Source organism: Rhincodon typus, unplaced genomic scaffold (genome assembly GCF_021869965.1).
Source record: "Rhincodon typus isolate 14 unplaced genomic scaffold, sRhiTyp1.1 hic_rhity00004291, whole genome shotgun sequence".
Taxonomy (NCBI): Eukaryota; Metazoa; Chordata; class Chondrichthyes; order Orectolobiformes; family Rhincodontidae; genus Rhincodon; species Rhincodon typus.
In genome coordinates this window covers 1-12,042 of record NW_025969929.1, presented here as the reverse complement: position 1 = coordinate 12,042, position 12,042 = coordinate 1, and the positions used below count along the sequence as shown (strand labels likewise).

Below are 12,042 nucleotides of genomic sequence, written 5' to 3'. Positions count from 1 at the left end.
AGGTCTATGGCAGTGTGCAGCTTCCAAGTGGCCAAATATTCCTAACGTCTGTCTGACTCATTCCTTTATCATAAAATCATACAGCTTCACAGTACAGGAGGAGGCCGTTCAACCCATCATGTCAGTAGCAGCTCCTGAAAGAGAGCCACCCAGCTAGTCCCATTCTCCAGCCCTATCACTGTAGTCCTCTGAATTCATACTTTCAAATGTACATCCAGCTATCTTTTGAAACGTTGTACGGAATCTGCCTCCATCACACTCTCAGGCAGTGCATTCCAAATAAAGAAGTTTCTCCTCATCTCACTCCGAGCTCTCTTGCTGACAATGTTCTATCATGTCATCTTTGTCTCCTTTGTCCATCTGTCCAATGTAATCTTTGATATGAATGTAAGTTCTTCCTCAGTCACTAACCTTGGAATTAATTCCATAACCTCAGATATTTCCCTGCTCTGTGCTAAAGCTCTTCCAGTTACTTTTATATGGTAGCCCCTTTTTTTCCATCCATCAAGTACTAGATATTTCCTATACTGTCCTAAGTGAGATCTTGGATTCTTGATTCTTCCTTCCATACCTCTTGGGAGTGTCAACCTGGATAATGTGTTAAAGACAGCTGGAGTGGGGCTTGAATCCATGACTTTTTGGCTGGGAGAGATGAAACCTATAGCTGAAATTTGAGGGTGTTGCTTCAGTTTATCAAGCTCCATTATGTCAATTATGGCAATTGTTCCATTTTTATTGTTCAAATAACTCTTGGCTCAGATCCAGGATGGTTTAAGATGCAGAGTAAAAATCAAACAGCTACATCTCAGGACCCTTCACATTGACCATTAAACAAGACAAACCAGATACAGCTAGGATTATATTTAGAATAAAGCACAAGTTATTTGGAGAGCAAATTTTGGGTATATTTATGCATCCCCCCCCCCCCCCCCCCCAGGAAGTGGCTGAACAGCAAGGATCCTTCCAACTGGCAGAGTAATAGAGGGGAGTTCCTCTTCCTTGCCTGGATTGGCTAAACCCCAGCTAATAGAATAGCTCTGTAGTGATTCTACTTCCTGGTGTCTCTGATTATCTACAGCCTTTACAGGAAACAATTAACTCACTGCTTGTAAATTACTCTCGGTTTTAAGTTTAGGATTGTATGAAGCCCTGTGATTTGCTGTGGCTCACCACGCTGTTGGATCTAACCTTTTGTTTCCGATAGGATTATTCTGAAGATGAGGAGAAGGTGAAGGAACCCAGGGTAAGAGAGACCCCAGAAGATATCACCTTTGATGCTATTGTAAATTCAATAGCTTTTCACCCAGCGCGGGATGTCATCGCAGCTGGGGATGTGGATGGAGATGTATATGTGTATGTATTTCACTGTAGGCTTATGATACTATCATCAGATTAGTTCTGTTTTTGCCTTGGACAGGCCTAAATGAATAGGCTGTCCTGATCATGATGCCAGAGATTCAAAGATACTGTTCACAATTTATATAAATTACTTGGATGAAGGGACTGAAGGTATAGTTACTAAATTTTCTGGTGACACAAAGATAGGTGGGAAAGTAAGTTGTGAAGAGGACAAAAGAGCCTACAAAGGATATAGAAAGGTTCAGTGAGTGGACGAAGATCTGGCAGTTGGTTATATTGTGGGGACCTGTGAAATTGCCTTCTTTGGCAGAAAGAATAAAAAAGTAGCAAACTGTTGAAATGGTGGAAAATCTGAAGGTCTGAAGTGCAGAGGATATGGGTGTCCTAGTGCATGAATCACAAAAGGTTAGTATGCAGGTACAGCATGTAATTAGGAAAACTGTTATTTATCACATGTTGGAATTGAGTGGAAAAGAAAGGTTATGCTGTAGTTATATAGGACACTGGTGGTGAATACACATCTAGAGAAGATGTATGGGATTTGTTATTATTTAAGGAAGGATGTGAATACGTTAAAAGCAGTTCAAAAAAGGTTTCCTAGACTAATACCTGGAATGGTGTTTTCTCTTGTGCGGACAAGTTGGACATGCTAGGCTTATATCCACTGGAATTTAGAAGAGTAAGAGACTACTTGATTGAAAAGATCCTGCAGGGAGTGGTCTTGGGTCAGCAGGGTGGATATGAAGAGAATGGTTCCTTTTGTGGAAAAATCCTGAACTGGGGTCACGGTTTAAGAATAAGGGGTCACCCATTAAAGTAGAGATGAGAAATTTTCTGAGGGTTGGGAATCTTTGGAACTCTGTTCCTGAAAAGATGATGGAAGCAGAATTTTTGAATATTTTTAAAGCAGTATTAGAGATATTCTTGATAAGCAAGTTGTGAAAGATTGTAAGGGATGGGTGAGCATATGGAGTAATCAGATCAACCATGATCTTATTAAATGGAAGGATAGTTTGAGGCGCCAAATGGCCTACTCCCGCTCCTTGTTTTTATGTTCACATGTTAATTGTAGCCAAAAGATACAGAGTTTGGTCTCCCTGCTATAGGAAGTTTGTTGTGAAACTTGCAAACGTTCAGAAATGATTTACAAGGATGTTACCAGGGTTGGAGGGTTTAAGCTTTAGGGAGAGGCTGTATAGGCTGGTGTTATTTTCCCTGGAGCGCAGGAGTCTGAGGGATGACCTTTGGGGGCATGGATAGGGTGAATAGTCAAGGTCTTTTTCCCGGGGTAGTGGAGTCCAAAACTAAAAGGCATAAGTTTAAGGTGAGAGGGGAAAGATTTAAAAGGGACCTAAGGGGCAACTTTTTCAGGCAGACGGTGGTGGGTGTATGGAATGAGCTGCCAGAGGAGGTGGTGGAGGCTGGTACAATTAAAACATTTAAGAGACATCTGGATAGGTACGTGAATAGGAAGGGCTTAGAGGGATATGGACCAAATGCTGGCAAATGGGACTAGATTAATTTAGGATATCTGGTCAGCATGGGTACGTTGGACCAAATGGGTAATTTGGACCAAATGGTCTGTTTCTGTGCTTTTCAACTCTGTGACGCTAACTGGTGCAAGGCAGTCTCTGAGGAACTGAATTGACATGCTGATGATGTTGCTCAACACCGTAGTTGCAATGTAATTTCTCCTTGCGTCAGTAAGAGCCCAATTGCTGCACATTCCGGGGTCACTAAGGAGCTCATTATGAGGCTGGTCACCAATTCGGACTGTCATTCTTTTTAAAACATATTTTTTAAATTCATTTTTTGAGGCCGATGCTGGTAAAGTTGATATTTGTTGCCCAGCCCCAGATTCCCTGAGAATGTGCAAGCGTCCATTATCTTCCACCATTTTTATCTAGCAGCTTAAGCCTCCGAATATCTGAAGTAATTCAGAAAATGATAAGAACCAATAACACTGAAATGATATGCAACAGTTGTGTAGAGAGAGAAGAAAGGTAAAGAGGTTTCTTTTCCTAAAGAATATTGGTGAAGCTTTGATTTTAGGATTAACCAGCTTTGTGATCATCAATTTCAAACCCAGCTTTATATTTCCATATTTTTAAAACTTAGATCGGGTACACTGAGAAAGGGAGTGGTGAAGGTGGGGTGTGTTGGGGAGAGCACTGGAGAAGATAGCATAGAGTCACTAGGAGAAAGGCAAGCTGAATGGAGCCTGAAAGGTCCTCACCCTTCTTAGACCATCAGACACGACTTTCCCCTGTTAGTTTTGCCTGTTCACCTCCTCTCTTGACCAATCTCTGGTGTTTATTGCATCCGTAATGCTTCTGATCACTTTTCCTGTTTTATGGCTAGTTCAGGCCTTTAAATTCCTGCCTGAAAGTACGTATTGTACTGTTTATGTAATTGAAAAATTGCTGCAAACTGCAATCAGTACACTTCCAAACCTAACTCTCAAGTGATTGCTAAAAAGTTTTAAGAGGTTACTGAATACATGCTATTACTTAATTATAAATTGCTTAGATTTGTCTGTGGATTTCTTTTGACAGAAAGCATACTGAAATGGATTTATTTCAGAAAGACACTGTAACCTTGCAACATTTAGTTAAAATTATTGAGCTTTACTAGCAAATTATTTACTCATTTATTGACATGTTGCTTTTTTAATTCAATGAGGGGAGAGATGGGTATCGCTTTTGTGTGGTTAAGACTGAGGTTTAAGCAGAGCATGAATCAGTGGTGTCTGGGGAAGCAGTGAGAAAATTGTCAGTGGGAGCAAGAGGATATAAATCTCAAAAAAATGAGAAGGAAAATGAACTTTTCGCTAATTTTAATTTGCAGAATCTCCTATTCATGTGAAGTATCTGGAACTGAGGAGCTGTGGTCATCAGGACACCACTTGAAATCCTGTCGCCAGCTGGAATTTACCCAGAATGGGCAAGGTGAGCTCTCTACATACAACTTCCCATCAGCAAAACAGGGCAATTAGGCTGACTGAAAGTTTCACTCATATATCAGCAAGGCCTCCAGCAGCACTGTGATATTCTCACCCTTCATTGACGCTGCCCGAACCCCTCGCACCCGCGGTAGTGCTGCCCATGTTGAAATGTGAATATTTTGCTGTTTAATATCTGAATGAATTTACAAGTTGGAATTTTGCTGATCTCTTGATAGTATAATTAATATTAAATTATTTATTTTACAAAATTAATGTTTACATTATTAATTTTTCTGTTATTAAAATTGAGAACGTTGGAATCCCTCAATGTGTCAGTTGGTACAAACAGCTAGAGGCATCTTGCATTACAATATTGTCAGAATTCACCATTTTTCCTCTTCCAGAGCTTTTCACAGTTTCCAAAGATAAATCAATTCACATTCTTGATGTTGAAAGAGGCAAATTGGTTACAAAGATTCCAAAAGCTCACAGGTAAGTGATGGGGCTGATGAACAGCCTGGAGAAGGCAAACTGCTGTAGGGGTGTTATTGTTTGGGGGCATTGGGTCACCTGTGAGCTGTGGGTGAAGGATGAGAATCAGAGGGAGGGTTGTTGAATGTGGGATTGAGAATAAGATCAGGAAGCCTGTCTACATCTAATGATGCTTTTCCTCAAATCCTATCCTTGAGTTTCATTTCATTCTCTTGTAGTTGGTTGTTTCTCAGTCTGTTTAGTCTATCTCTTTTTCAATTCTGAAGTTTATGTTGTTAATCATCAAGTTATTGTCACCTTGTATTAGGAACTGGGAGAATGAATTCAAATCCTCTTTCTCTTCTTAACTAAACTGTAACCTCAACTCACTCCTCTTGTCTGTCCTGTGTCCTCTGCTCCCTCCCACCACCCACCCACCCACCCCCAATTGGCCGTGGCTGCCGAGACCTCACTATCTGAATTTTTGACTCTGCCTCTGTTGATCTTTTTCCCTGTAGTGCTGCCATTAATAGCTTGAAGCTGATTGATGAAAACCTCTTTGCCACGGGTGATGACAATGGTTTGTTGAAAGTGTGGGACTTACGGAAGGGAACCTCATTTATGGAGATGAAAAACCATGACGACTACATCAGTGACATCACGATCGACCAGAACAAGAAGATCCTGCTCACGACCAGGTACAGGAATTCCTCAGGCTGGAGAACATGAGGCTGTCTGGGCAGTGCACTTCACTATAGTTCAGTACCAGTCTCTTCTCTGTCAGCACACCCATTCTGGACGCTCGAACACAATCGTGCCTGATCCCCAGTGCAATTCCCTCATTGCTGTACTATCAGACTTGCAGGTGAAATGTTAAATAAGATCTTATGGATGTAAAAGATCCCTTATGGAAGAGGAGCTTAAAGCTTTCCTGGAATAACTCATTATCCATGATAAACATCAAAAGGGATCGGATCTTGATCATTGCTGTGCCATTTCTGTCTCCTCCAACACAATACCACTAAACACTCAGATTTCTGTGGAGCCTATACTTTATGCGGCACCCTGGTCCACTCAATCAATCTCAATCCCTTTCATGGCACTTTTCCATGCACTCTCACAAGATGCTACATTTGCACATTTTACCTCCTCACTGTCTAAAGCCACAAACCCTCTTTTCTGTGTTTTATTTGTGCCGCTTTCAATTTAGTCTACAGTATTCACTGTTCACAATGCAGTCTCTTCTACTATGGCGAGACTAAACACAGCCTTGGGGATGGCTTTGAAGGATACCACCGTTATGTCTGCAGACCTGATCACGACCTCCTTGTCTCTTGCCATTTTAATCAACCATGTTACTCTCATGCTCACTTTTCTGCCCCACACCTGCTGCAATGTAAGCTGAAGGAACAGCATCTCATTTCTATTTAGGCACAGTATAACTTTCATGACTCAACATTGAGTTCAACAACTTCAGAACATGAAGATTGTCCTCCATATTGATTCCCCCTGCCGATGCTGCCATCACCACCACCACCACCCAACCCACAGTGTCGATATCTTGTCTGTCTTGGTTTAGCTTTCAGGCAAAGCTTGTCTTTATTTAATCCAATTTCCATTTTGCAAAAACAGAAAACGCATCACTTTTCCACCTCTCTTCAGTTCCAAATAAGAGATTTTTGGGACTTGAAATATTAACTGTATTTTTCTGTCTCTCCAGATGCTACTGGGCCTGCTGAGTTTCTTCTGTGTTTGTTTCCAAGCTTGTTTTGGGCTTAGGTTCTCTGTAACCCATGAGATATCAGTTTGACTTCTGGATGTATCGAAACCACGTGAATATGCATTCTACCAGACCATTCTAAGCAGTAGTGAGGCCGTAGTTTAACTTTTCAGTGGGATGTGAGATTTGCTTGCAAGACCAGCATTTATTACCAGTCCTGAATTGCCCTGAAGAAGCTGTCTCCTGATCGCACTTTAAGTTGTTGCATTGTTACTTTATGAACTTTAGGTGATTGAGATTCTTTCTGGGGCTTTATGACCCATGGTGATTGGTCAGATTGCTGACTGCAACCATATAGACCTAATTCTGATCAATCAACTGCTCCATTCTCTAAATTGAACATACTTCCCTGTGCAGGTGCTAAGGCAATCTATATAAAACATTCTGGTGAAAGGTCATTGGACTCGAAACATTAACTGTGCTTTCTTCCCACAGGTACTGCCAGACCTGCTGAGTTTCTCCAATTTTTGCTTTGCTTCAGATTTCCAGCGTCTGCAGTTCTTCTTTTTATTTTGTTTTATTGTATTACATAAAATGTTAAATATCTACTTCTTGTATGGTTTGCACAAGATTCTTTCCCAACTTTATAACCTTCCTCTGACAGCTCTATACTCCTGTCTTTCTGGTCCCATTATAAATGCTTGAGCTTTTCTGGAATTAACTCCGTATACCCCTGTGCTGTTCCTTAAAACCTACCTTGTGAACCAAAACCTGCCGTAACATCTCATGACTCAGCGTCATCTTATATCTGATATGCTATGAAAATTTCTTGGGATGTTTTACTGCCTGCAAGCAATTATGACTGCCAGCAGTCACTATTAGCATTGCCCATTCTACCCGTAATTCTCATTCACGGTTATAGCTTGCTTTCACACAAAACCTAGGAAAATAAATACGTCTTCCAGTTCCACATGTCACATTGCTATCTGTGGGATCTTCCGTTGCATATGTGTTTGCTGCAATAATTTGCTGAGTGAAGGCACTGCAGTGAACAAGGGGGAGGAGGACACAGTTATTTAACACTTGCAGGTCACTATCGCTCAAATCCACTTGCATCCTCTATAAGAGAGGGTGAGCCAGAGACTTTCCTGCAAGTAAACTCAAATTGTTTTCATTTGAAAGATGGAGGCTGAGGGGTGACCTGATACAGGTCTACAAAATTATGCGAGGCATAGATAGCGTGGATAGTCAGAGGCCTTTTCCCAGAGTTGAAAGTTTAACTCCATGCGGGCAACTCCAAGCTGAGAGGGGAGAAGTGTGAGGAAAATGTTTCACACAGAGGGTGGTGGGTGCCTGGAACACACTGCCAGTGAAGGTGGTGGAAGCAGGTATGTTAGCAAGACATATCTTGATAGATACATGGAGGCAGGGGAACAGAGGGGTAGAAACCACACATGAGCGAGAAGTGGGGGGCCTAATTAAGGATTAGGAATCGGCGCAAACTTGGTGTTCCTGTGCTGTATTGAATTGCGTTGTAATTCTTCTGGTACTTTTGGCTCTCCTTCAAGGTCCGATTAGGCCAAGTTGAGGGTGGAGGTTTACAAATTTCTGAACTGTTGTTGGGGCTGACTGACTGCTCGCTCACTCCCAGCCACCATGCAAACCCAACAGGAGGATAGGCTATGGACTGTTTGTAGTTCATGTTCATCTGTCTCCCTGTTTTTTTTGCCTCCCCAACCCCTCTCCCTATTTCTCGTTTGGAATGTTGTTCCACCTCTCTGTCTTTGCAGTGGTGATGGTACAATGTGTGTTTTTAACATCAAGAGGCGTCGTTTTGACCTGCAGTCAGAATTTCAGGATGGTGACCTCACATCATTGGCTATAATGAAGGTAAGTCCTTTCAAAGTTGAAATTTATTCAGCACAGGGCAGCAGGTATTCGAAATCTCAACTTGAGGGAAGAGAGCACTTCTCCCTCGGCAAGTAATGGTCACCTAGATCAGGACTCTAGGATTAGGACTAGCACCATCTAATGGCAATCTACAGGAGTCAGAAAAAATTAGGGGGCTCGAGTGACTCAGACCAGGGATGGAAGAACATCAGTGACCACTGGGGTTTATATCATATTGATCGTGCTCTTTTTCCTGGTACCTGCCCACAGATCAACATATTTATTCAATAAACACAGAAAAAAGTGCTGGAGAAACTCAACAGGTCTGGCAATATTTGTGGAGAGAGGAACAGTTAATGTCCAGTGCATGCCAGTAATTCTTGCACTTTTTTATTTATTTAAAGGCAAGGGCGGCACAATGGCTCAGTGGTTAGCACTGCTGCCTCGCAGCACCAGGGACCCAGGTTCAGTTCCAGCCTCGGACGACTGTCTGTGTGGAGTTTGCACATTCTCGCCGTGTCTGCGTGGGTTTCCTCCCACAGTCCAAATATGTGCAGGTTAGGTGAATTGGCCATGCTAAATTGCCCATAGTGTCTAAGGATGCCTAGGTTAGGTGGTTTAGCCTTGGGAAATGCAGGGTTACAGGGATACAGTAGGAGGGTGAGTCTGGATGGATGCTGTTCGGAGAGTCAGTGTGAACTTGTTGGGCCGAATGGCCTGTTTCCACGCTTAGGGATTCTATCATTCTAAGTGTAAGGTGCTGTGTTCCAGATGTGATTCGATTAGTCCACCGCAAGACTTTATTCAAAACACATTTCATGCTACAACATCAATAAAATACAAAAACAGCATAACTTTATTGAAATACTTAACAAGATAATGTATTATTTAACCACTAATCCCCAATTGTTCCAATATAGGCAGCATCCCATAAACACACCCTTTCGCAAAAATGCAGTTCAGCAAAACAGTTACGGTTCTCATATGCTGTGTCCAGTCGAGAATAAAGAAACAATCTGCCCCTTTTAGTTTTTAAGAGGAAGCCTCACTATTTAAGACCACTTCAGTGGCTGGAAACTCCAGCTTTTAGCTCAGCAGCTAGCAGAAATCTTCTAACTGAATGCAAAACTAAAAACTTTCCTGCGTCTGTGTGAGCCCTGAGGCCACCCACACGTAATCTTTAGTCTCAGTTTAAAAAACCACCCAGGGAGAACTCAAAAGCTGCTTACCAACTGCCTGCCGGAAGCAGACATTCCAGTACCACTGTGGCAGACCCCTCTGCAAGAGAAATAGCACAGAACACATCTTACTTAAAGGCACAGTACCATGACACTCTGTTTTTGTTCCACACATACAGCCAGATCTGCTGAGTTTCTCAAGCCTTCTGTGTTTGCTTCAGATTTCCAGCATTTGCAGTCTTTTGCTTTTTATTTATCAAATTTTAAAAAGTTTATGAAATACCATTTGGCAATTTGGAATTTCAACTCTTGACCTTTGAATTGCCAGTTGAGCAGCTGAAACCAGAGGCTCCTGTGCCCTGAGGTCATTGCGTGGACCGGGTTCTGAAGATGAACTGATGTTGTAAAGCCCATCAGGTGGACTCTAACGGACTGAGACATCTTTATTTGACTCTGGTGAAAAGTTCATGAGCAGTCTATTATGGTCACAGACTGCCCGGCCTTGCCAGCGCCCTGTTCATCCTCATTCAGAGCTGTTATTTCAGATGTTTTTTCACTGCTGACCCTCTTTCTCTTTGTGATTAGCGAGGCAGTAAGGTGGTCTGCAGCTCAACTGAGGGAATGATCTACCTCTTCAACTGGGATGGGTTTGGAGCCACCAGTGATCGATTCTTGGTGCCAGGAGAATCTATTGACTGTATTGTTCCCATCAGTGACACCATTCTGTGCACAGCCTCAATGGATGGAGTCATCAGGTGAGTGTGCATGGCTTGGAAATGTTTCAGTCACGGCACACAAGAAGAACCCTAACTGCATCCCCCATCCACCTGGCATTTCCCCCAAACCCCTAGCATTCCACCCCACACCCCGGCATTTTCAGACCCTGCATCAGCATTAATCCCTGCCCATGGCCTCCACCTCACTCCCAGGTCTCCACCCTGCATGTGCCACCCCAGATTCCCCCCTGCCCAGTGTGTGCTCTGGTTTCCTCCAAAGGTGTGCAGGGTAGGTGGATTGGTGGCGAGATAGACTATAAGACCATAAGACATAGGAGCAGAAATTAGGCAATTCAGCCCATTGAGTCTGCTCTGCCATTCAATCATGGCTGATATGTTTCTCAACTCCATTCTCCCGCTTTCTCCCCGTAACGCTTGATCCCTTTGACAATTAAGAACCTATCTATCTGCATATTAAATATACTCAATGACCTGGCCTCCTCACCGTTCTGTGGCAGTGAATTCCATAGATTCACCACTGTCTGGCTGAAAAAGTTTTTCCTCATCTCTGTTCTAAAGGGTATTCCCTTTACTCTAAGGCTATGCCCTCTCATCCTGGTCTTTCCTGCTGATGGAAACACCTGCCCAATGTCCACTCTATCCAGACCTTTCAGTAATCTGGAAGTTTCAATTAGATCCCCCCCTCATCCCTCTAAACTCCATCAAATATAGACCCAGACTCCTCAAATGTTCCTCATACGTTAAGCTTTTCATTCCTGGGCACCACTCTCATGAACCTGCTCCAGGGCCAGAACATCGTTACTGAGACATGGGGCCCAAAACTGTGCACAATACTCCAAATGTGGCCTGACCAGAGCCTTGGACCCTCCGAAGTACATCCCTGTTTTTATATTCAAGTCCTCTCAAAATAAATGCCAAAGTTGCATTTGCCTTCCTAACTACTGACTCAACCTGCAAGTTTACCTTGACAGAATTCTGGACTAGAACTCCCAAGTCTCTCTGCACTTCAGACTTCTGAATTTTCTCCCCATTTAGAAAATAGTCCATGTTTCTATTCTTCTTACCAAAGTTTTTTTTTCTTTCTTTATTCATTCACGGGATGAGCGTGTTGCTGGCGAGGCAACATTTATTGCCCAGCCCTAATTGACCAGAGGGCAGTTAAGAGTCGACCATGTTGCGTGGGTCTGGAGTCACGTAGAGGCCAGACCAGTTAAAGATGGTAGTTTCTTTCCCTAAAGGACATTAGTGAACCAGATGGGTTTTTCCAACAATCGACAATGGATTCACAGTCATCATTGGACTCCAGATTAAATTCCAGACATTTATTGAATTCAAATTCCACCATCTGCCACGGCGGGATTCGACCCTGGGTCCCCAGAGCATTTTTCTGAGTCTCTGGATTAACAGTCCAATGATAATACCACTAGGCCATTGCCTCCCACTTTGTGCATGACCTCACACTTTCCCACGTTGTACTCCATCCGTCACTTCTTTGTCCACTCTCCTAACCTGTCCAAATCCTTCTGCAGCCTCCCCAAATCCTCAATACTACCTGTGCCTCCACATATCTTTGTATTGTCTGCAAACTTAGCCAGAATGCCCTCAGTTCCTTCATCTAGATCATTAATGTATACAGTGAAAAGTCACTGTGTGCGAGGGAGGGAGGGCGAGACGCCGTCACTGTGTGTGTGCGCGAGGGAGGGAGGGCGAGACGCCGTCACTGTGTGTGTGCGCGAGGGAGGG

General features: G+C 43.0%; 1 protein-coding gene across 1 annotated transcript; it reads left to right on the top strand.

The window, feature by feature from the left end:
- Positions 1 to 1,204: 1,204 nt before the first annotated feature.
- wdr55 (WD repeat domain 55) lies at positions 1,205 to 10,321 on the top strand (the record flags this gene model as incomplete). The annotated part of the gene is made up of 6 exons (XM_048593871.1): positions 1,205 to 1,353; positions 4,207 to 4,307; positions 4,708 to 4,795; positions 5,293 to 5,472; positions 8,285 to 8,384; positions 10,148 to 10,321. Coding segments are annotated over 6 exons (792 nt in total), but the record flags the coding sequence as incomplete, so codon positions are not given.
- Positions 10,322 to 12,042: the final 1,721 nt, after the last annotated feature.